Genomic DNA, 24711 nt, shown 5'->3' on the forward strand with positions numbered 1-24711 from the left:
AGAATCAAGCTCTTTTCAAGTTTCTCTCTGAATGATCACACAGGGTCATACATCACTGTATTAGCTGAGAGAGAAGACAGTGTTGCAATAGTAATAAGAGAAGTGAGAGACAGATCAGACATAGATAAATTAACTGACAGAAGAAATGACTTCTCACTGCAAGGCACAGTGACTATCACTGTGACTGTAAAAGAAGCAGAAGAAGAAGAAGATATGATAATAAGAGTAGTGCTTCTGCAGCTCATTGATATCATCATCTCTGTCTTCAATCTGACTTTCTTAGCAGTCATGAAGACTGCTGTCATATCACAAAGATGTTTACTCACTAGAAAACATCAGAATAAGTCCTCTACTGTTCTTTAAGAACAATACTCTCATACACTCACTATTGTAGATAAGAGAGAGAGAAGAAAAAAGTATCACAGAAGAGAAAGATCTTTTTAAAAAAATTCTATCATTACTGTTAGCTTTGTCTCTAAAACACACCACTTTTGCAGAGAATTTCATATATAGAATAGAAGATATTGAAAGATCTGTAAGTCACTTATTAATTACATTTTTTATCATTTAAATTGATATATAAGAAACTCACTTATCATATGTTTAATTTGAATAAAGATGAGAAAAGAAAGATCTATACAGTCAGTAGAAAAACTCATCTATTTCTTTATATCACATATAGTACATGTACTGTCAATCAGTTGATAATCATTATTATACAATAAAGATAATTTCTAATTCAGTAATCTTAAGAATATAGAGACTATACTCTTAAAGAGAAGAGTATTATCACACTTTCAGTTATATCAAGACTCTGTTACAGTTTCACACAACTTATTACTTTTATACAGATAATTTCATTCTATCTGAACTGATTTTCAACTGCTCTATAACATTATTCAGATATATTATAGAAAGATCTGATTGATGAATATGAGAATCTCACTTCTATACAAGATTAGCAGATTACTCTTTCTTGACAATGAGATGCTGCTGAGGTATCACTTCAGCTATTCTCACTCATGAAATGAGAGAAGAGTATCTGTTCATTGTCTATATAGAATAGCTAGATGCTGACTCTTCATCAAAGAAGTCAGTGATTTGTTTTACTTCTACAGAAATATACACAAGAGTTACTGTGTGTCTCATACAATCTTCTTAGTATACTAAGTATCATATCTGTGATATCCTTGTAATAACCCTGTAGCCTATGAGCTCGCTATTCAAGCAAGATAGTCAAGCTCACTCATATGACTTCTCAAACAACTACCTCTACGTGTCGCCGCTGACTAGCCACTGCTTCGGTTCCGCCACGTTACAATAAGACTATCAAAAAATCTAATTCTAATCTCAGACACAGTCACATAGTTAGTCTATACTACTATATACTCTCTATCAATACTTTTCCTCTTCAGAGTCTTGATATTATAGAGAATATAAGTCTGTTTCTATATAATAATATAAATATTATCAGCAGAATGTGAAGGAACTGATTATTTATATCTTAAAATAGAAGACTTTGTCAATGATTATATTGATATAGAGTTAATTCTCAAGTTCAATAGAAATCTAATATTGCTGTTCTCAATTCCTTGCAGAATCTATTGAATATTAAGATATTAAAACTAGATTTAATATATCTCACTGTGCAGAAATTAAAGGCTCAGTCAGACCTTGAGTTATACTGATTTTATAGTTGTTATTGTCTGCTGATTGTGTATTGAATACTCTTGCTGAGATATCTTTTTGTATCTTTCTGCCAGAGATAGGCCAGATTGAATGAGGTGATACATGAGTGGGACTTGGTGTTGATGTCTTGATACATCAAAGACAGACGCGGAGGTTGCACTTCAGATGTGTTCATTGATTATGTGCTCAATACTATTGCTGAGGTACTGCGAGAACTACGAGTGGGAAAATGGTTTTAACTGGGACTGTATTAAACCCGGGGCAAAGAAAAGTAAAACCCATCGACCAAAAAAGAAAAGAGCGATTTGTATCGAGATCCATTTAATAAGGGTCCAGGTGTGTTCCTGTACATATACAGTACCATATGTTATGTACCTACAGTAGAAATACTCCTATCCAGTTATCTATCGCGGCTTAACTCTGGTCTCAATGCCGCAAGTGTACTCTTTACATCATAATAAATGAGAAAAAGTGAAAGATGGCAGAAAGCATTGGATAAAACGGCTCAAGGAGTAAAGGAAATTAATCTCCGATTTACCATCCTTGCCCTTGACCCCCTAAAGCTAACCAAAAATGAAGCACAATAATAATGACCCCTCAGTCCAGCCCGAGGGAAAATTCGGGAAAAAAAGAAAACAACAGCAAAGTGAGGATGTGAAATTAAATATAAGAGAATCAAAAGGTAAATTTGAGGGATGGTCACAAGATAAGAGACCGACGATTTGAGGTGATAAGAAACGAGGTGAGGAGGAATAATAAGAGAATGGTGAAATAAATTCGAAGGGGATAAGACGTTAGTATATGAACGGGAAACAAAACCAAAGAGGCGAGACTAGCTAGCGGATGGATAGGAATAAACGGCAATCGGCAGCGATCACTAAGAAGGCATGATATGTATAAATGAATAGCAGAGGGATACGATCAAAAACGAAGGTACACGTGGGTATTTTGGGTATTGTATTTGATTGAAGCACAAAAAAAAGAAGGCAGTGAACAGAGGAAAAGGAACGGGGTAGTGATATACCCATCATGTCGTACTCGTAGTGTGAAAACAATGAACGCAACAAATGAGATCGAAACGGATAGTGGTGCGGACTGGAGATAATGAAGAGCTGTGGCGTGAATGGCGAGCACCGGAGGGGGATGGGAGATGGAAGACCTTTGGAAATATGGTTGGGAATAGATGCTGCCAGAAGAGAACGCCCTGATTGACTATTTTTTGGTGGAAGGAAATTCAGGGAGGAAATGGAGTGAATAGATTCAACAGTCAAGGCGATAGAGGTCAGCCAATAATAAAAAAGGGCGCACGAAGGAAGGACACCCGGAGGCCAAAAGCCTGAAAACAAGAACACGCCTCGTCAACACCGATATATTTAAGTATCGCGGATCTTATAATATCGAATGTTTTGTGGTTTCATGCAAATAATTAAGCGCCTTAGTCTCATGTGATCGTATTTTTCGTAAACGCCCGCCATTTGCTTCTCGGTTATTTTCTTGCTTTTTCGGGTAAGTTTTTCCATCTCGATATCGACACAAGCAAATCAAGCAGGAAGACGTGTATAAGCTCCGCGATATGACATGGAGTGATACATTTTTGTTGTGGGTGAAAGTGGTGCGAAATACCTTGAACAGAACTTGTTCGCGCCGTAGTCGCGCTCAACCGGACGGATATTATAGATGCATACGGAAGGGTGAAGGATCAATAAAGTGATTGGTATCGCCTATTTCGCCACAGATGCTTTCATTTTCCGAGCCATCCAGCCAGTTAACAGCTCATCGAGCCGGACTGACATTTCATTAAGTCCCTTGCTCTCTTCTTTGAATAGACTACCTGTTATCGGATGATCAGGGCCTGCGGGTGTCACATTAGACTTGTCATGGACAATGATGAGGAGATCCCGGATATCGGTATCATCGTCAAGATAAGAACGAAGGCTAGCCTCGCTCCATGTTGGTGTGTTGGTAGAGGAAGTCGGGGCGCTGTTTTCCTCCACTTTGTCGTCTGGATGTTCAACAAGCTCCGGAGAGGAGGGTGTCGGGGACAGTGCCAGATTCTGTGTTTCATCGACAGATGAAGTATCTGTTGTCAAATCTGGAGGGTTATTACGATTTCGGTGCTCTGGAGATGATATGTGAATTGGAGAATCCATGTCCTCATATTCTTCCTCATATATAGGCGTGGATCGAATCGTTTCTTTGCTTGGGTTGCTCCTGGCATTGCTTGATGGGTTTTGTGAAGAATCAACAGGAGAGATTGATGTGCTAAGGAAAGTAGTCGTCGTTGGGGAGTCCAGATTCGGGCTAATTTGGTCCTGAGAAGTAGAAGTTGCGGGTTTTTCACGAGTCGCTTCTTTGACACGAAGTAGCTGTGGAACATCAGCTTGGGAATCATGTGGAACGGCCCGCACGGAAGCGCCGGGGCCATCGTTTGCTGTAGATGTCGTGGAAGTTGCCACATTGCTAAGCCCTTGTTGGGCGACTGCTTGCATACTGTCAGTCTTAACTGGAGAAGTATCGCGTGGGGTTTTTTGTAGTTTGCTAGGATATCGCTGGGATGAGTTTTGGGATTTCGAGGACTGACGTTCTTCCTTCGATGATTCACTAGATGTCTTGGGAGGAGTCGCCGAGCGTGTCGATTCCTCTGAGATATTCTCTGATTCTTCCATATCATCGTCAATGGCTTTACTTTTCTTGTCTTTCCTTTTGAATAAGCCACTAAGCATGCCTGATTTTTTCTCCTTTCGCTTTTTGTCATCCTTGGTTTTGTCTCCCGAATTGATGACTTTATCAAAAGCTTCGAGGCTTCCACGTCCTTTCACCTAATTGACCAAAGTGGAATTAGTTAGCCAAATGTGAAAGAGAGATATATAGAGTAAATTGAACAAGGCATTGAAACAATACCTCTTTAGGATCATTTGTGGCCGCAGGTCCATTATTCGAATCGTCACGCAAGAGGTTTGGAGTCAATGATATCTTCTTGGTCTCGAGGCTATCATCCTTGAAGAACGAGTCTGTGTTCCGCACTACACCGTTCCTCGACCTGCCGGTAGGATTGTCATCTGTTTCTTGACTTAGTTGCGTGGAATAAAATTGCCAGGGGAGAAATTTGGGTTCACCTTGTCTATCAAAAGAATCCTCGTTTGCCCGAACCCTCTCAGGGCTAGGATCTCGGTCAGGTTCAACTTCACGTGCGCTTGAACCGTCTTTATCTGTTTGTACTTTTGGTCGAAGTGGCTCGACAACGATGTCCTCGTCATGGGATTCTTCTTGCCCATCATTCGTTTCCGATTGGAGGATTTCTTCATCGTCGTCATTGTCAAAGAACTGGTCATCCGGGTCGTCTTCTTCTTCGGTAGAATATTCGACATCAGACGGTTCGTGGTAAACTGGAGAAGACGTAAAAGTAACGGTCTTTGCATTTCGCCTCCGCATGGCCTTTTTCAGGGGGTTCTTTGATTTCTCCGCGTTATCTCCCAACATTGTCGCAGAGAGCTAGACATAAAATTAGCACTAGCTGGTAAGAAATCATGACACCAGAAGCATACATCAATATTTCTATGCTTGTTCAAACGCGCCAGGCGTTCTGTTGGGGTCTCGATATGTTCAGCGGGCAGATAACCTAGAACTGTTAGTACCAATACTATAAATTCAACGACGCATGAACCAACCTATGCTGCCATCCTTCACAACCCTGACAAGCCACCAGTAGCTATTACTATCGTCCAGGAGAACCATTGTGTCACCCTTGGTGGCATTCGCCTGTCCCTCGACAGTCGCCACGAAAGTATGTAAAGCGTAGACAAATTCGAAATCGATATCTTCTGTTTTGATGTAAGTGATTATGAGCTCCATCAAAAGGAGGCCAAAAAAAAAAAATAGAGTAGGAAAATGTAGAAGAAGAAAATAACATATGGGGTAGCCATCACGAAACGAGCATCGAATGGAACGTCCATAAGAACTAGCTGATGGCTATATAACAATACTAATTTAGTTGAAAAACATAGCGTTCCCATTTCTTGAACAAGGAAGCAATTATGGCGGTTATCATCATGTTTGGTGGGAGGGGTAGAGCGTTGTTGCCATATGTAACCCAAGTTACTCATATCCATCCCCTTGGGCGGGTTGACAGTGCGCCATTCCCAACGAATTGTTGCGGCTCAGCGAGGCCTTCGGGTCAGTGCAGTGCATTACACACCCTCAAATCATCAACTTCCCCTACGGACGAATACAAGAAAACGGGGGAGCGCATTCGGACCAAGGATTGGGATGCGAAGTACAGAAAATCAGGCCCCAAATGAAATAGAATAGAGATACAAATCGAAATAGAAACGAAGGGACTCTTCAACGACCCAGGGGCTGTCGAGTGAGAGAGAAAGAGAGCGCATGGGGACATGCAGGATAAAGTTGAAAAAGAGTGGCACCTACCATCATCGATGGATGGAGAACTGGATATCTTATCCAACATATCATCATCCAACTGGTCATCACTTTCGCCGTCGGTAATATCTCCTTCATCTGCTGACGAATGGCCGTTTGAATAGTGATCAATGCCGTCATGATGTGCCCCGTGGTCATGGCCATTCATTTCATCCTCAGAGTCGTCGGCGTGGCTGCGATCTACAGAAACTCTGGGACTTTGAACCAATTCCTCTCTGGCCTCTTTCTCCGCATTCCGCATCGCTAGAGATTGGTGTGGCGCTGTTCGATTGCCGTCTGACGAACCTAGTTGGTCCTGTTGGCGTGTCTGGTCGTGCGTGGATTGGGAACGGTTACCCTGCAGGTCGACGGTATCTGAAAGAATGGTTTTGATCGTATTAGATGTCTATGAACTCAAGCAACACGCAATAAACCCCGTTATGCTATATTGTACCCTTCATTAGATACTCACCTGCTCGAATTATCTGAGGCCTGGTCATCGTTGCGGGTGATGCGCATGCCAAAGAAATAGTTCAAGGGGATACTGAGTAAAATAGGTAGAGGGGGAAAAGATAGCACGAGCATTTGCTAAAAGAGGTTCCCGAAAGGAATATGGACAGGCGACAACGGAACAGTGTATAGCTCTGAAATTGTAGGGCGAAGGAGGAGAGCCGTGAGAAGGAGTCCGCTGCGGGAGCGGGGAAAGCGAGAACGAGAGACAGAAGGATTGAGGCCTCACCAACCCCAGCAGAGACAAGACAACAGCGCGCAGAAGAGGAGAAGAAGCAGGAGGAGAAGCAGAGGACAATGAAATGGCCATCCACGAGGGCTGGGACAACAAAACAACAGCCAACAGACACGATCCCGGCCTGCGTCTTTCAGGAGAATCCCTTAATTCGAGCGACGTGGCTTGGCGTTGGCTGGCTCAGAAACAAACGCGACAGGCTGGGCGCGCGTCTATTGCGCTTGATGCCCCTGGCGGCTGTTGGATGCCAAGGCCCTTATCTCCAGCCAATCGCAGCGCACCCACGGATCCCTCCACAAACGCCCTCCAAGGCAGGGGGGTTTGCCGCCCACGTGACCTTATCCCGAGCTCTCGCCTGCTTCACCCGATGCCTGGCGACGAGAGAACGTCGTCTGCTTTTTCCCTCCATCATCACCGCTCACCACCTCGCGCGACTCCAGGTTGCAGCTCCCGTCTTCCTGCCCATCGGCCTTGTATCTCGCCAGCGCCTCTCTATAGGCTCATATTCTCCTCTCTAGGAGTATACCCAGCCAAATCGGCCTGTCTTGCTCTGTGCCAGTTGCTGGCTGCTGTTCGACCAAGATAGCCCAAGCCCGTTGGGACGGTCGCCCCGCCCTGTAGGCCCCGCGCACCCAGCCCGTCTCCACCCTGTCTCGTCGTGCTGCCGACTGAGCTCAGTTTCTATCCACATGACTCTGCCTGCTATCGCCTGTGGGGATACTACTGGGGGCCTGCTCTTGCTACTGGCCCAACCTTAAATATCTGGCTCCCTCGCTTGCTGTTACTGCAGCTTCTGCTTCTACGGCTCCGACTACTACCGCTTGTCAACTGTTGAGACTGCAGGGTTCACTACTAGCCGTTGCAATCACCTCCTCAAGGGTGAGGGCATGGCTCTTGAGGAGATCCGAAAGCTTGAGAATTTGACGTTAGATCCGAATATTACGAGTTCACCAGGGTTAACAGAGAATGGCCATGGCCATGGACGTGGACATGTACCAACCCCGGATGGCAATAATGCCAGGCGAGCTTCACATGAAGTTGCCCACTCCAGCCGCCAGCGTACCGGTGGGCTCGAAGGAAGCGATGGTGCTTTAAATGACGCCCATGTTCCGACTCCTCCCATCCCTGTGCCTTGCCCTGAAGACCATCATTACAGAGCAGGCGCTCCTGATGATCTGGAATATACCCATAACCCTCGCTATATTCAACCATCGCCACTCGAGCAATTCGCTCGAAATGATCAACCCTCGATTAGCCACAACGCTGATTACTCTGTTGAGCCTGGAAGCCGGAACCAACTGGAAAATGCATCCATCTGTCCGAGGCTCGATGTCGACGCGTGCGTGGATAGATTATCCCACGAGAAACGCGATTCTGGAAGCTCCGCAAATGCGCTTCCAATTGGCTCGCCTCACTGTGACTTTTTCTCCCCGTCCGTAGTGACTTGTGGGGGTGACGCTGGGCAAGCTGGGGAACGTCCTACTTCTCTCACCTCTCTATCCACCGCCTCACCTGCCACTGATGAAGTGCGTACTCCACCAGAAGCAACCAGAGACATACTTCTGTCGCCTTTCTCGGCTTATCCTAGGATCTACCGGCCTGCATCATTGGATGATGGGGGCGCATGGTCTAACTTTGTACCTCAGCCATTTGGGAGCCGATCTAAAAGCTATACTCTAGGCCGGGATGGCAGTTTACGACACAACCTATCTCATGATTCTGGCCGTTCTACCAACTCAAGCGGTAAGTCTCCAGCCAGCACGTTTCTGTCCCTCTGGAGCCGTGAGGAGGTTCCTCCGAAACCTGATGATGAGGGTCAGGTTGTAGGAACAGACTACGTGATAGGCAAGCAAATCGGATTTGGAGGCTTCAGCACAGTGAAGGAAGCATTTAAGGTTCATGGGGAGGGCGGACCAGAACGGTCGGCTGTTAAGATTGTCAAGAAACACCTCGCTGGTCAAAGTGAAAGAGAAAATGAGCAACTCCAAGCCGAATTCGACCATGAAGTACGCATATGGCGATACCTAAACCACCCCCACATTCTGCCACTCGAAGCAGTTTACGAAACCGATTATGCTACATTTTGCTTTACAAGATTAACCACAAGGGGCACTCTGTTTGACTTGGTCCGCAGACATCGCCAAGGCCTTGAAATGAATGTTGCCCGAAGCTATGCATACCAATTAGCATCCGCTATCAGATACTTGCATGAGGATGCACGTGTTGTCCATCGAGATATCAAACTGGAAAACTGCCTTTTAGACGCAGCAACGTCTACAGAACATGGAGATGTGGCCCAGCTGATACTATGTGACTTTGGGATGGCAGAATGGTTGACATCTGAAAACGGCGGTGGAAGCTCACCTGATCCGTACGATAATGCCGCGGATCGCCCTCCCCCCAAAGCCATAGGTCCTTCGGATACAAGTACTAGCGTTGCCGGAAGCCTGGAATACGCTTCTCCAGAGCTGCTATCATCCGTGAATGGACTCATTGATCCAATTGTGGATATCTGGGCTTTTGGAGTCGTTGTTTTTTCTTTGGTTGTTGGCTCACGGCCCTTCCAGGACTCTTTTAAACCACGGATCAAACTCAATATTATGCAAGGTCGTTGGGACAGCGCTTCTGTTCTGAAAGGTCGGGGTGATCAACAGGACCGGCAGAACGCATTGGAGCTAATCCAGGGCTGTCTGGAGATGGACACGATAAAGCGATGGACCATCCGAGAGGTCTTACAATGCCGCTGGTTTCAGGGGTGTTCTAACAGCACAGATCATGCTGGTGATGCTCCGCAATGGAGATTTTAGGCCCTGCCTTCTACCCATCGTGATTGCGTTCGTTATGTATGGGATATGACGATATGTTACGATTGTTTTATGACGGTTATGTAAGGAACCACCAAGGTGTTACGCAAAGTGTATCAAGTGTATGGTGTCCTTGGTGGATTTATTTTTGCATGCACGTTTATTATATCCCTTTATTGTCTTAGCGTTCGTATTTGATACCCCGTGACTCTCATTAACCAAAAGTGTGTCGCATCTACTTATTATATACCTCTCTGCGTTCGTTTTGCTTTTCTGGTTTCTTATGTCTAGCGAGCTCAGGAGGGGTAGGCCTTTTCTGTTTGATGGTTTGGCGTCCATGCACGATTTCTCCCAATTGCTACGCTGCATAGGCTATGACGATTTTCCTTCTATTTTCTTTCTTTCTCTTCTTTTTTTTTTTTTTTTTTTTTTTTTTTTTTTTTTTTTTGCCGTTTGGCAGATTACGTCCACTTCACTTAGCATTGATGAAATTGAACCGCGTGAGGGTTGGCTGGGGTTTTAAGAATTTTTTTTCTTTCGGTATTTGATTTAGCATCCGGTTTTCTTTGCATATTTATCTCATTATCCTATCCCATTTCATTTGTGATCGGGACTCTCACCACCTCTCATACATCTCAGTCCTTGTGCTGAGTTGTGTATTACTATCGAATCAAACCTTCAGTTCCCCTCTATTCTTCCTTCACCACTTTTCCCTTTCCCTTTTCCCGTTTCCCCATTTTCCCACAATCATGTTTGCACCGCTATTTCTTTCGGAAATCGATAAACTCCAATGCAGGAACATTCTCATCACACTACTAGTGAAAACCAGAAGCCATTCTTGATTTTGGCCGAGCGGGGCGAACAGCTTATGTATTACCATGCAGAATTCATTTTCACGGGGCCTATAGGAGGGAAATTGGCAAGGGTGATGGCAATATTGTATCTCGAGACTTTACACTCACCCCACTCGATCTTTCACTGTCCTCCTTTGACTTCCGCCCCCAGCTTTTATTCGCTCCAGTGTTTTTTTCCGTTTCTCCGCTCCAGTGGTGACTTCTTGTTGTCATGGTTTGAAATGGGGATTATATTTTCTTCTCCTTCTTCTCTTTCTTCTCTGCACCGCTCTCGTCTCATTCTACAAATAGTCCACTTCTATTTGACCCTCCACTTTGCCACACAGATTGCTAGATTTCGCTTCCACGATACCTTTCTTCCCCTCCTTTTGAGAAAGGGCTTCTCTTTGCCCCTTTCTTCTCCCCTTTGCTTTTTATCCCAGCACTGGCGTTTTTTGCACGTGGTACTCGTTCATATGGGCGATCTCCCTTACTTGATGGGCGTGATAATGTTGATAATATGATGTAAGCGGGGGTGTTGTTAAAAAAAAAGGATTTAGGGGGGTGGAAAAAGGGTTACAATGTATGTTAACATAATTAGGCTGTTAATGAGTTCGAATAATTGCGATGAATTGCTTCTGAAAAAGTCTGCTTATGGAAGCCAAATTTTATGAGAAGTTTTGCCAGTATCAAGACCCTTTTTCAACACGCCCGGAAAGGGAAGGGTAATATCCGCAACTAGCGAAAGTTGTTTGAGTAGGAATAAGAGGGTCGGAAAAGGAGCTATTTGCCCTTACAGCACATGAATAAGCCTTTGCCAAAATATAACCTAAATAAACCCATTTGAGGAATTTGTTTCTCTAGTATACAGTAAAAACCAAACAAGGCAATGCAGAATCAAATACCTACATAAAAAGTCGGAAAGGAAGAAACAAGCCCCTTCTCCTGCTGGATTCCTAACACAAAAATGCAAAAGGAAAAGGAGGAAAACGTTTTAAGCACCATGCCACCTTCCCCCTCTACCACAACCTATTGTCGCTAGAAGGCATACCCTCCTTACTCTTCTTATGCGCCTTACCGGGTGCAGTGAAGAACAAGCTAGGTGTCTCCCCTTTCTCCACAAGATAACTCAAATACCCCCGATGGGCCGAATCACGATAATACTCGATATCCTTCCGGCTCGTCGGGTCCGGCAACCGATACGAGAACCCATCACCCTTGACACGGGGCTTATCAATGCCCATTCCGATGGTCAGATTCTCGCCCGCGTTGAGCCACGCAAGCGAGACGAACGGGTCCGTCTTGCCGGATAGGATCCGCTTGATTGCGTGGCGCGTGTAGTAGCGGGTGGTGATGGAGCCGCCGGCGGCTTCGACGGCTTCGATAGCCGTGGCGGAGGCCCGGGAGACGACGATCTGGACGGGTTGTTTGAGGGCTTCTTTGCCGCCGCGGGCGAGCAGTTTGACGCCGTCCTTGACGCCGTGGATGCAGCGGGACTTTGCCAGTTCGCGGACTGTGATGGGGCGGGAGGGATCGAGGCGGCCTTGGTCGATCCATTCTTGGATACGGTCGAGGTTGACTTTGGCAATGTCGAGGGAGAAGCTGGGGAGATTTCACGGTTAGAGATCTTGTCTGTCTTCTGGTCTTATCCTCTTCCAAAGGGGAAATGAAAGTAAATATGGGTCAAATGTTCCTTACATGTTTTTAAATCCATGTTCACCATGCACAATCTCATCCTTCGTCTGCCCACCGTTGAAGCCCGCGGGGACGCTTCCATGCTGCTTCTGACCCTTGTGGCCACGTCCAGACGTCTTACCCTTTCCTGACGCAGGACCCCGACCACGTCTTATCCGTTTGTTGTACGCTGTCGCATTATCGGACAGCTGGGCAAGGATAGAGGCTTGTCTGGTCTGGTGTTGTAGGACTGGGAGGAGAAATGACGGCGGAGACGTGGTTTGGAATAGTGATGGCAGCTGCATTGGCAGCCGCCAGCTTAATCGAGGAGGCATTGGGGCGGTAAAATCGTATCTGGATACTCTATCTTGCCTGATGATGGAGCTCTCATGCGCTTCTCTAAAGATCGAAGATTTGCTCGGCCCAGAGTCATGTGATTTAACAAGTCACGTGATTATCTCTCATCACGTGTGGTCGGGCTTCCATCCAATGGAATATTCAGTGGCGTATATTCTACAAAGAAACATACTGACAGATTGGAATATTTATTTGGGGTCAACTTACTGACTTACGGTCTAGAGCGAGGTTTCGACTCAAGATGATATTGCGGGGGATGTGCCCAATACAAAAGCAAACAAACTACTCTCAAAGGCCAGACAAATTCAAGCTGGCTGATTCTTCTTCCCAGCCACAAATCTAAAGTCTCTCTTAAATCTAGTTCCCTGGAATCCACAAAGCCTAAAACTTGAGGATAATGGATGCGGGGGAGGGATGTCATTATGCCGTAATCGCATCATCCCTCTACCCTCTCACTACTCAACTTCCTATCCTCTTCGTCAATCCCTCTGCGGCAAATAATCCTCATGCGTCCTTAACTTATTGGATTTATACATGGCCAATGCACACGGGCAGCACCAGCAGCGACGCAAGGCACCGCGAGCATGAGTGACGCACCCAAAACAATCATCTGCGTAACTGTTACTATTACTCTGGTGCTCGTCATATTCAACCTCTACCTCCTTGCGCGAACAGATCTATATCCAATGGCACACTACGCGGCGTGGGAAGATGCGAGTGAGGGAGAGTGGTTACATAAAACTGTAGAGTGTCCAATCTCATATTTTGTATCCCCCAATCTTGTAACACTGCTGTTTCGAGTTACGGGAGAGAGATGGAAAAAGAAGGTCAGGAGGAGGAGGAGGCGGAGGGAGAAGAAGAGGAGTGCCCCGTCATGAGATCGAAGCTGTCTAATACCACCTGTTTTCTCCTGTTGTGCACAGTTCGAAGAACCTAACTCGAAGAATGGAGCCACGGCCATTCCTTGAAGTGTAAGAGCGGATAAAAAAGCAAATGGTCTCTTGCTCTGCCAGTACTCCTGTGCTTCGTACCCCCAACCGCAGGGGAACGGAAGCAGCTGCGTGCGAGTACGTGGTCTGGATAATCATAGGCGTAATTGTATGTACATACTGGGATGGGAAGTAATATTTTGGATCTAGGAGAAGCGTTACTTAGTAATTCTCCCAATCGCGTTGAAGCAAGGGCAAGGGGGGCCATGATACAGGAGTAGTTGAAATGCGTCACAATTCAGAGATGAAAGGCTAGTTTTTGCACTAAGATGAAGTCCCAGTCAACTTGTTTGAACTCCTATTGATCGTAATGAACAAAATAGACTTTGCCCATAAGAGACACCTAATATGATAATTCAAAGCCAGAAAAGGAGGAAGACGGAGGGAAATCTATATCGATATCATAGTAAAAATGGGCCGTTTCTCAAGGGGGACTGCAATCATGAAACTGAGTCGAGGAGGAAAGTCATACTCTGCGGAATACCGAGACATTATTAGAAAGAGTATAATTAGTATATCATCGGGAAATAGGATTAAGGAGACGGGTAAATTGCCCAGCATAGTAGAAGATACAAACCTGTAAAGCTCAAGAAAACAGAAAAGCGCCTACTAAAGGAGGGAACAATAAAAAGTTACAGAATACAAGAAGGCTTTTATGATACGGGACGCCAGGAGACATTAAAAGGGGGAAAAAAGGTAAAAATAAAAAGACGCGGTCTATGGTTGGTGGGACAATAGAGATAGATGGGAAATATGTAAATGAAAAAGAAAAAAGAAAAAGAAAACTGGCAGGGAGCATCAAAGTGAAGCGCAAATCCTGCGGGAGTCAGAGAAAAGGGGCAGAAATCTATAGTTGGACGCTGGATTCCGTGTTGTGCAGTCTATTTCGCATTTTGGATATGTAAAAGCGTTTCATGGTTACTGCGGTAGAAGAGACTTGGTAGATGATGGGGAGCACATCCGTATATTACTGGCGGGGAGCTATGTCAATAAAGTTAGGTTGATATCCATCCACTGCGCTCGCGCTAAGGCAGTTTTGATGGACATATTTGGTTGGAAGGCTCGACGCTGAAAAGGCTCAGTTTCTTCTATCGAAGTGAGAATTTATTCTCGGGAGACATCACGGCCGAACATCTTCGCCTTTATCCAGTCAAACGCGACCAGGACTCGGTTGCGAGCTGAGAATGAAGGTATTAGCTTTAAAAATCCAAATTTCCCATAGGCTGATCAAAATTATGGGAATAAAGGAACTTACTGCTGAAGCACATGCTCAGATAGACGCTCCGCCAGAAGAGATAGGTAAGAGTTCCACCACTGGCGATATTTCCGCTCAACCAGCTGACATCCGCTACAGCACGCTCCTTGCCGATATATGCAAGGCTTCCTTGATGAGAATATTGGAAGGGCCCAATCTGCTTAGTTCTCCGCAGGGTTCTCTGTAAATTCCTAATCTCATCCAGGACTTTGTTGCGCTCTTCTTCGGTTGGCGCCTCCGCCTGTGCTTTGGAGAGAGCCTTTAATTCATCTTCGATAGCTGCGGTCTTGGCCATGGTGTTGAAAAGACGGGCAAGGAACGCGCCCTCTTGACTAGCCACCTGGGCTGTTGGCGCATAATTTGTCACAGCACAGTCGCCCACGGCCCAGATGTTCTCCGTTCCGTTCACGACAAGATATTCGTTGACTGCAAGGCCACGGCGCGAGTTCTTTTGTGCTGGTATTTGGCTCATTAGGTCGCGGACAACACCACGAACGGTGTTACCTGTAGCCCAGACAAGGAGGCCATAAGGGATAGTCTCCATTTCCTTAGTTCCATCTGGGTTAGTACTTTCTGCTTCGATGTATTTATCAGAGACCTTCTTCACCATAGTCTTCGTCCGGATTGTGATGGCTTCTTCCTTGAAGGTGGATTCGGTATAGTCAATCAGCTGCTTGGAGAAGGTGGGAAGAACCTGGGTGAAATGATAATTAGCAATAGGAATCGATTAGATAGGCAAAAGATTAAGTTCCGTACATTTGGAAGGGCCTCCACGAGTGTGACTTTGAAGTTATCTGTTATCTCCGGCACCCACTTCTTGAGGTCGTCATTGAAAAAGTCCTGCAGTTCACCGGCGAACTCAACTCCAGTTGGGCCACCTCCAACTACTACCATATGAAGGAGTCTCTTGACCTCCTCCTTGGTTTGGTCCTTGAAAATCGCAGTCTCCACGCAGTCCATAATCCTCTTTCGGATTTCCTGAGCATCACCAACCTCCTTTAGGAAACACGAATGCTCCCGAACACCTGGGATACCTAGGGAATAAAATAGAATGCATCAGTACATATAACCGTACTCCTAGCGGATCTAAAGATAACTAACCAAAAGTAGAATTCTCCGCTCCAACTCCAACTACTAGCATATCGTATGGAACTTCCGTTGTTGACGTATCACCTCTGATCTCCGATACATCACTGATGCGCACCACCCTCTTCTCGGGGTCAATCTTTGTAGCGCTAGCTTCGTAGTACTTTACTGCAGCTTTCTTATGGCGCAGAATGTTCCTTATTGGTTCCATAATTGAGCGATGCTCGATTAAACCGGTTGTACACGACGGGAGAAGCGGGGTAAAGAGGAAGAAGTTCCGCGGCGAGATGACGATAACATTGTAGTTTTCCGTGTCCAATCTTTTTAGCAGGGATACAGCTCCCCATCCGGTTCCTAATCCACGTATATATGTCAGTTTTAGTTGCCCACAGTCATAGCATAGTCGCCAACTATCAAAACTGGATGTCTGCGCACCTAGAATAACCAGTGTTTTCTTCGATGGATCAGGCTGTATTTGTTCATCTGGATTCCGGAGCAAGTAGATACTGTATCCCAGAGAGCTTGCACCAGCCAACAGAGAGAGCAATGGCAATCTGTACATCCATCTCAAACCTCTGAACCTCCGCTTCGGCTTCGGCTGCTGAGGCGGAGGCGGAGGAATTGGCACAGTTGCGTAAGCTCTTCGGAATGACCGTTGGAGGACTGGTTTGGACAGAGAAGTATGCCTCAATGGCTGAACATAGTGACCAGGCCGTATCGACAGAGCTGTAACGGATCTGCGGGCTACTGGCGACAACTGGGTGGCTTGTCGTGAGAGCATATTGGGTCGAGTCATCAGGAATTTGCTGGTCATTGCCGATTCGGCACCGCCGAGCTAAATATACGCCGAAAAAATAAAGCAGCAAATGGAAACAGGTTGGATTGCAAGGGGAACGAGCACACGAAAGTAAATGGTTTTCAACAATTAATCAACCATGTCAAACGATCTCTAGGAGAAAGGAAAGCACGAGAAAAAAAATTTCGTTCGGCGTGATACTGACTCGAATGATATCAGTAGTGTGACTGACTGGCCGTGTCTGCTTGCGGCAACAAGAGACTTTTTTTATATAACTAAGCCAGGACCTACTACCCAGTCGGGCCAAGACCGTTGGCAGCCAAGCGGGTCTGCTACGGCAGCCTATAGTGACATTTGAGTCAAATGGGTATTTTATACTAGTGTTACAATGAGCACACATCAATGATCTGATTGTCTTTTCATTATATTGAAAAAATCTTCTATATCTGCAAAACTTTTATTTGCGGAGCGAAGCGAAGCAAATATATGATGAAAACCCTGGTCATTAAAAGTGGAGAATTTCCTTTTTGAGGTTCTTGGCGTGAATACAGCCCACTGATTGGTGTAGAATTAAGCAAAGCACAATCCCATGACATTGTACTATCATATCTATCATCTACTGTTAAGAGTCTCAGAGGTTGATCAGCTCTTCTACCAGCAGTGCTGGTGGTGACTGAGCTCTTTTGTCTCAGTAGTCTACATCTACTCTATACAGATTCTTGAATAACAGATCACATATCTCATTAACTATCTACTCTATACAGATTCTTGAATAGATAACACATCTGATTAATAATCTACTCTATACAGATTCTTGAATAGATAATGCATCTGATTAATTATCTCTTAATACTTATAGATTCTCAAGAATGAATAATGTATTAAAAGTCTGTGTTCACTGCTTATAAAATCAGTCTCTTGATTAATTTATTTCTTTACAGTGTTTTACTACTTCTATAGCTATCTATCTTCAATATCACACTTAGAGAACTCAGATATTGTAATCTTCTCTTATTATATCTTTTCTATCACTGATTATCTCTTTACACTGTGTAGAACTGTAAATAAACATGTATAGTAAAATCAGATTCTTCTACAGTTATAGATTCTATAATAAATAAGTCTGAACTCTCTCTATTATTCTAGATATATTAATACTTTATATAATTAACAGTAGTCTTTTAAATCTGTGAACAGTCTATTAATATAAATATATTATCTAAGATTAAGTTTTATCACTGTAAGATTTATAGTTCTGATATATCTTTATTAATAATAGTCTGTAAAAAGAAAACTGTTATTCAAAGAACTTACTATATTATCAGATATTATAGAGAACATCTCTTATTAACTTCATTCTTAACTTAATTAAGAAAATAGCTGTAATTATTATCTTTAATAATTAATTCATCTCTTAGTTTTATAGATCTCTCTTCAGTCTTTCATTAATTATCTATATTATTATTTAACTTATTCTTAAGTCAATCTTATTTCACTTTACAGATATGCTTTTACTATAGTTACAGTTCTATCTCTTCTATTAATAAGCTATAAAATCAATCTTACAGAGTCTTCTGTTTTAAGCTTAGCTCTGCAATGTCTTTGTACACAGAGACTTGTATGTATTAAGATATTTTATTTTTTATATATACACTTTTATATTGAATTTTTTTTAATAGTTAATTTAAATATTAAATATTATAAACTGCTGCTGTTAATATTTAACCTACTATCAACCTTTATAATAATTTAAATAAAATCTCTAATTATACAAGTCTGTTTATTTTATTCTTGTTTGCTATCCTCTCATCGGGGAGCGAGGCAACAATTAGCGTATTTTTCTGCCACCCCAATTATTGACTGCTTATTGGCTGAAAGCCACGAATTCAACTTGCCTATTGGCCATATCAAGGCGGTAAGACACAACGCTAATTGTTGCCTCGCTTCTAGACAAGAGAGTAGCATGTTTATAGTAATATATTAAATAACTTTTTTTAAAATATTTTTCAGTGTAAAAGCATAATTTTTATTTATTATATTGCACTAGTTCTAATATAATTAGTATATTACTATATATAATTTAATCAGTTTTAATTTTTTATAAACTTTATTTCACAGATATCTCAATATATACTTCATAGATTTTTTAAATATATATTAAATATAGAAATTTCTAAATATAGAGATCTCTGAATAGAGGTCTCATTTAATATAAAGCATTATTTGTACAATCTTCAATAAGAAGATTTTAATTGTTAATACAATCAGTATCAATTATATGTGCTCATTGAAACACTAGTATAAAATACTCAAAAAGAAGAAAAGAAGTTGTCCTAGAATGAAGCAATCACATGCAATCAGCTGCTAGTATAATAATAAATGGCTCCGTGTATCCTTCATCAGTCTCCATCCAGTTCGCTCACGGTTGGGCCAGCGTGGAAACGAGATTGATATCGTCCGACATCTTCCGTTGGGCACTTCAGCTTGATGCGCCTGAGATCATTTGGGCTTTACAGGATTGCGGATTGTCCCGAATCGATAACTAAATATACCATCGGCTAAGAAACATTCAATATCTGGGTATGCTATGCTAGGACGTGTTCCAATTTTGAGGAGGGGTGGGAATTTACAGCCAGAATTCTACTTCAACTGGAATAACTCACGATGTTTCCCGAAGGGCAAAATGAGAGCGTCATCCTGGATACTTGGCGTTGAAAGGGGGCTGAAATGAATACAACAGCAACTCTCAATGCTCCCATCGCCCGGTTTTCCCAGCTGACATATATATATATCATACCGCTCTCGAACGTCAGAGCGCGGAAACATTCGGCCTGTATTTATAACCCTGAGGGCCTCGCAGGGCAATTTACGGCTTCCTGTCCCCTGAAGCTTGACACGTTCCTTCATTCAACATGGGAGCTGAGGTCTGCGTTTTAAACGGGACAAAATTCAATGGGGGGAACTCCGTTTTCTTGGAGTCATATGGATGAGTCTCTATTTTCTAAAAGCAACAATGGCCCTACCCTATCGTCATTGGGAATTTCCCAAAATATTTGTTTCAGTGATATGATGGTGCGTCTCAATATTTCCGGTGGCTCTGGAAATATTGTCCGCGATTTATCTCAAGACTTTCTACATATCTTCGGGAGAAAGGGCAGAGAAAGCTGCCATAATCAAGCACCAATCCCACGTTTACTTCCAAGATGGCAGCTCATGGGAACTTCAATGGACAACTTAATATGCCACCGGCTAAGAAACATTTAGTCATAAGTACTTTGGAACTAGCACATGAACTAAAATGGGCTCTGAATTATATTTGACGACGGAGGGAAAAAGGAAAAAAAAGAAAAATCCCTCAGCAACAATGAGTTTCCTGATTCCACGGGCACAGTGGACCTCCTGCTCTCAGAGCATCAATATTGAACATGGACGTACCAGAGTCCGTGCCATTCCAGTTGAATTACGAAACCGGACCTCTCTTGAACCAAAGAAAACGGGGCCTCATGGGTCATTGCGAGGAATGCAAAACACTGCTCACAAAACGAGAATGCCGGTACCATTCAATCATTGCAAAAGTGTACGGAGCAATCTAAATTTATTGGCACAAGAATAGCTAAGAGCAACAACAAGGACGACATCGCACTCGGATTGAACTCGTTTGACGTAATGAAGTTTACCGGGCGCTGTGGAGGATTGGTCGAACAGACCATTACACAAGCTCCAAAACGCAGCCAATGCGCTACATATCTCACGGTCAAGCTCATCTCCCATCAGCTTCCATGCTGCCATGGAGCTCAACCACCAACAGTATAATAGGTCTTCATCGACAGCTAGGGTGGTCAACTTAGCTTTACGTGGATTCAATATATCTTCCTTCAAATAGCGGCCAACTTGACACAGATACCCCCAAGCAACCTAGGATACCAGCAACTTGCGGCCCTTTAAACCCATATTCAATGTTCAATATAATAAGCTTTGCTTTCGAAACCTTGCCACAGGCTATATGCCTCATTCTCATGCTTTGCACAAATCCAATTTCACATCCCCTGAAATACCTAGTTTGTCGTGCTTATGGCGTGTGGGTTACGGTGAGCACAAGCATATCAGGGCATCTCACCTGGGTCAAAGGGCATCAAGTTACACCTATTGAGGCTTGTTGCAGTTGCCTGTCATAAAATCGCGGCAGAACTCTACACCAGGGCAGATGGAGGGGGCTCAGAAAGCCGCCGGGTCGTCCGACACCACCGCCTAGCAATCATCAATTGATTTGGGCCGCCGCGCCAAATCTAGCTAAGTTGTTCCACGAACACTACGAGGCGCGGGAACAGAATACAAATGAAGTGGCAGATGCTGTTGAACACTGAGCCGAATATCATTTAACCAGTCCGTTGACGTTGTTCTATTTGACCCGGGAAACTCTGGCCAGGGAGTACGTATAAAACCAACCCATCTCTTATCCCGTTTTACAACGTGCCCATGGGATAAATGTATGTACTATTCCCAAGGTCTCACGAACGCTGATAGTGCAACAGCGCTCATATCCACCCAAATTCAAAGGGTGAAAGATATTCCAGTTCTCCAACCAGCAGATCAAGAGGTTTGTCAGGTTTAACTATCTCGAGACATCAATCTGATCATCTATGCTTGTACGATACATGATTTCTCCTGGATTGCTCTGGCGGCCGGGTTGGGTTGGCCTAGTTTGATCCAATGGTCATGCACATATATACCATGACATATATGAAGCGGAAACCGCCTAATCCTAGACAGCGATGATGTGTGCGCTATCCCCAAAGATGAGCCTGGGCTATTTGAACAAATGAAGAAACTTGCTTGATGAAAAACCGCCTACAGCAAGTGACCAACCATACGCACCTCCATTGTGGCGGCCGCGGTGTCTCATTGAAGTTAGTTGAATGATTGATCCTACTTATTTTCCTTGTCTGACCCTCTCACCCTCGTTTACGATCGTACAGTACATTTTCATCCACCTCTAGCCATCCTTTAGACCTCGAACCTGTGTTGAAACACAGTTCTCTGGGTGTTCTTGACAAAATTAAGAGAAAAACACCCATAGATATTCACTCAGCCCGCAGGAATTGAGTGGTGGTGCAGCAGCAGCGTGTTTGTCACTTCATTTGGTCGCATTTTCGAACACAAGGGAATGAATACCCCGTTCAGCATAATGTACATATATTTATATCATCATGCTTCATCAATCAGAAATTATACTGCTTGACAACAAGACTTGATTCAGGTGCTAATGAGCGCGCGATTTGATGTGGAGCATTTCTTACAGAGAGCAAGAGTTGTAGGTTTTTGAAGATCAAGGAGCTCAGAGCAGACCTGGTATGTGTCAGTGATGAGGGACTGTATCAGCAGATGAAGCTCAAAGCTCCACATTTGCTTGACAGTTCTGTTGGTGGAAGTTCAAGGTGTTCTATATGTTGGTTAGTTGGGAAGAGGAGAGGGAATAATATTGTTGATTCACACAAGCAAAGCATGTGTGCAAGCAATGGAACTTTCACAACAAGCTTTCTTCAAATGGAATGGAAAAAACAGGATATTTTGTTGCTTTGGGGAAACAATGGAATATATATATTAAGGGTAAACTGAATACAGCCTTCTGAAGCAAACAATAAAATAACCAATCACAAATGAAAACTAACTGTAGAATAGCAATAATCAATCCACTTTGCTTGCTCTCTTATGAGCAGACATCAGATGTTTTGTTTGGAATATGTGGATGCAGATATGAATTAGTGATACATGAAACAAGTCTGACAACAACACATTGAATCAGATCTTGGTGCTTGGGGTATCAAAGTTACAGTGAGAGAATCTCTTCAGTCTTTCCTTGCAAGAAAAGAAGAAAGAAAGTAACAATATTATCATCTGCGAATCAAGAGTAAATTCCGCCTTTGACAAGCAAAGAATGCTTGATAAACAGCAACTAGCATCTTTTAATGACTAATATAAGATGGTTTTTTTTTGTTCATGTGTGTGCAATAATAATGCAACCAACATATCAAGCTCAAAGGTGTGTGTGTACATATATATATTTATGTTCTTGTTGGGTTGTGACACAATTCTTAATCAAGAAATGTTTCAAACAACAAAATACAGCCCTCCACACTCTTAAATGATACCCAGGTTATGCTTGCAAAGGGAGTTAGGTTTCAAGTGTAGAAGTAACTTTTAAGGATGGACCTGATGCTCTAATCTAAGATCAAACCTTACAATGCAGTTGCCACAAGGCGTATGATAGGCGTTGATGAATGAGACGTGATTTAGACCCAAGGCAAGAGAAGAATAGAAATAAAAGTATAAAACCTCGAAACTCAATCCATCACTTCCAACCAAACCCAAAAGGGGGCGTCTGAGCCAGTGATACAGCCAAAAAGAAGACAAATCCCAAGTGCATATCCAACAGGGCGGGCGGTGTAAAACTTCAAATCGTACGCTTTAAAACCCCCTTATTTAAAATCCATGCTACGACAAGCCAACTTCCGGCACTCGAATATTTAGCCCCAGAGGTTAGTGGTAGTAGTAGTTACAGTGCAAATATTTGCCATGGGTCGAAACCCTCATACTGATAAGTTGTGCCGTTCAAGTCGAGCTTGAGCTTGAGCTTGGTGGACAAGTAAAAAGAAATATTTACAGGCCAGCAGCCATCGTCATGGCTGGAGAGCAACTAACTAACTTACAGATTAGTTAGTTACATCAGAGAAGGAAAGGCAGCGAACGAAACGTCAAATTCTACAGGGAATATAATCACACGAAGCCGGATTTTGGGATCCAGCTTTTTTTTGGGGCTGGTGAGATTTCGATCATCCATGGACCATGGAGAAATATGTCATTCCACCAACATCCATTTAATATTGCAGCTCCCTGACTTAAAATCAGCTATTTAACTAAATAGGGAAATGTGACGTTGAGTCGGACATCAGCGCCTGAAATATTATTTCCGATTTCCCGCTCATTCTATGGATAGTATGTTCCTGTAAAAAGATGCCAGCCTATTTATTGTGAAGCTGGCCAACGCTTGCTTTCTTGCCTTGTCGCTGCTTCCTCGTCTCGTCTGTTAAGTTAGTTATTTAAGTTAACTATCAGCAGAACTGCAGAGGGCTGATTTCGTTGAGCGGAACGAATTGCTGGGAGCAAACGTTCCTCTCTGCGCGATATACTCGCCTCAATTATTTATTAATAATAATGGTAAATTATTGCCTTGCACCTGACTGACCCTTGCAATCTGGTCTATTTAGGCTGCGCAGGGCCGCCAGCCATCTGAGCGCATAAATATCATTAATACTCGCTCTACTGTGTACTCCCTAGTTACATAGTTGGGCCAACCCATGAATTTATCCTGTCGCCGTGCAGCCACAAATTGTACATAGCAAGACAGAGGCGGCCGTTTCATCCATGTCCAATAATAATACTCCCCCTCATAGTTATGTCCTGGCCGAATGGGGACCATGTAAACGTGTATTGCGGCAAGATAAATATATATATATATATATATAAAATAAAAAAAGAGGAACAGATATGCAACATTACATTACCGGAAATAAAACGTCGGCCTGACTAGCTAACTGATCTAAGTTCTTTGTTATATCTTCTATAACCCGCCGCCGAAACAAACCTGGAAAGAATGCACTGTAGAGCCTGTAATAAAATAACGCCGTTTCCTGCCCGCTTCCCCTCCTTTCCACCCATGCCATGCAGATAGATACTGGGGCTCTTATCTGGCAGGATCTTGCGCTTCGCTGATGTCAAGCTCGACTGGAAAGTTTAGTTTGGCATCCATTGACAGGGAGGGATGCATTGAAGGTTACCCTGAAAAAAGCCGCGGAGCTAGCCCCCCGCTCTCGCAGGCTTGCTTCCTTTATTTTAAAACTCATTAGAGGATTGGATGGGTGAGAAAAAGTGCAGAATTTGACGATGACTCTTGACAGGTTGTCGATACGACGGGCTGAAAACAGCGCTTTCTTTCCGCTTATTATACTCCCCCCCATAGCCCTGCTCAGCATTGAGATAAGATCCTCGCGTTGACATTGAATGATAAAA

The 24711-nt window shown here is 43.6% G+C and overlaps 4 protein-coding genes across 5 annotated transcripts; 1 reads left to right on the top strand and 3 right to left on the bottom strand.

Annotated features, from left to right (window-relative positions):
* Positions 1-1765: 1765 nt before the first annotated feature.
* On the bottom strand, positions 1766-7443 carry BDCG_05824. Of its 2 annotated transcripts, XM_045421519.1 has the most exons (8): positions 6578-7443; positions 6115-6480; positions 5358-5510; positions 5235-5308; positions 4806-5181; positions 4591-4748; positions 4271-4508; positions 1766-4168 (listed from the first exon to the last, which is right to left on the bottom strand). In XM_045421519.1, the coding sequence occupies exons 1-8, from the start codon at positions 6603-6605 to the stop codon at positions 3411-3413; spliced, it is 2151 nt and encodes a 716-aa protein (XP_045281416.1). In that variant the 5' UTR covers positions 6606-7443; the 3' UTR covers positions 1766-3410. The 2 variants fall into 2 exon arrangements, with proteins under 2 accessions (XP_045281416.1, XP_045281417.1); XM_045421518.1 differs by having other exon boundaries at positions 1771-4508.
* On the top strand, positions 7194-11389 carry BDCG_05825 (CAMK protein kinase). Its single transcript, XM_045421520.1, has one exon. It carries the CDS (start codon positions 7738-7740, stop codon positions 9655-9657), a length of 1920 nt encoding a protein of 639 aa, XP_045277387.1. The 5' UTR covers positions 7194-7737; the 3' UTR covers positions 9658-11389.
* Positions 10174-12732, bottom strand: BDCG_05826 (50S ribosomal protein L15). The gene is made up of 3 exons (XM_045421521.1): positions 12186-12732; positions 10617-12089; positions 10174-10556 (listed from the first exon to the last, which is right to left on the bottom strand). Exons 1-2 carry the CDS (start codon positions 12494-12496, stop codon positions 11507-11509), a joined length of 894 nt encoding a protein of 297 aa, XP_045277388.1. The 5' UTR covers positions 12497-12732; the 3' UTR covers positions 10174-10556; positions 10617-11506.
* A 46-nt stretch (positions 12733-12778) lies between these two features.
* BDCG_05827 (NADH dehydrogenase) lies at positions 12779-17018 on the bottom strand. The gene is made up of 5 exons (XM_045421522.1): positions 16284-17018; positions 15864-16202; positions 15519-15796; positions 14763-15456; positions 12779-14685 (listed from the first exon to the last, which is right to left on the bottom strand). Exons 1-5 carry the CDS (start codon positions 16660-16662, stop codon positions 14612-14614), a joined length of 1764 nt encoding a protein of 587 aa, XP_045277389.1. The 5' UTR covers positions 16663-17018; the 3' UTR covers positions 12779-14611.
* Positions 17019-24711: the final 7693 nt, after the last annotated feature.

This window comes from Blastomyces dermatitidis (genome assembly GCF_000003525.1).
Source record: "Blastomyces dermatitidis ER-3 genomic scaffold supercont1.6, whole genome shotgun sequence".
Classification (NCBI taxonomy): domain Eukaryota; kingdom Fungi; phylum Ascomycota; class Eurotiomycetes; order Onygenales; family Ajellomycetaceae; genus Blastomyces; species Blastomyces dermatitidis.

Bases quoted from the DNA above. Each gene is read 5' to 3' on its own strand.
- BDCG_05826 (XM_045421521.1), bottom strand. From the start codon at position 12,496: ATGCCTCCTCGATTAAGCTGGCGGCTGCCAATGCAGCTGCCATCACTA. The intron at 12,090-12,185 runs GTAAGGAACATT...AAATCTCCCCAG, and splicing joins GAACATGGATTTAAAAACAT to CTTCTCCCTCGACATTGCCA.
- BDCG_05827 (XM_045421522.1), bottom strand. From the start codon at position 16,662: ATGACCAGCAAATTCCTGATGACTCGACCCAATATGCTCTCACGACAA. The intron at 16,203-16,283 runs GTGCGCAGACAT...TACGTGGATTAG, and splicing joins GAAAACACTGGTTATTCTAG to GAACCGGATGGGGAGCTGTA. The intron at 15,457-15,518 runs GTACGGAACTTA...CATTTCACCCAG, and splicing joins TCGTGGAGGCCCTTCCAAAT to GTTCTTCCCACCTTCTCCAA.
- BDCG_05824 (XM_045421518.1), bottom strand. From the start codon at position 6,605: ATGACCAGGCCTCAGATAATTCGAGCAG. The intron at 6,481-6,577 runs GTGAGTATCTAA...CCATTCTTTCAG, and splicing joins GCCTCAGATAATTCGAGCAG to ATACCGTCGACCTGCAGGGT. The intron at 4,509-4,590 runs GTATTGTTTCAA...TTGGTCAATTAG, and splicing joins CCACAAATGATCCTAAAGAG to GTGAAAGGACGTGGAAGCCT.
- BDCG_05825 (XM_045421520.1), top strand. From the start codon at position 7,738: ATGGCTCTTGAGGAGATCCGAAAGCTTGAGAATTTGACGTTAGATCCG.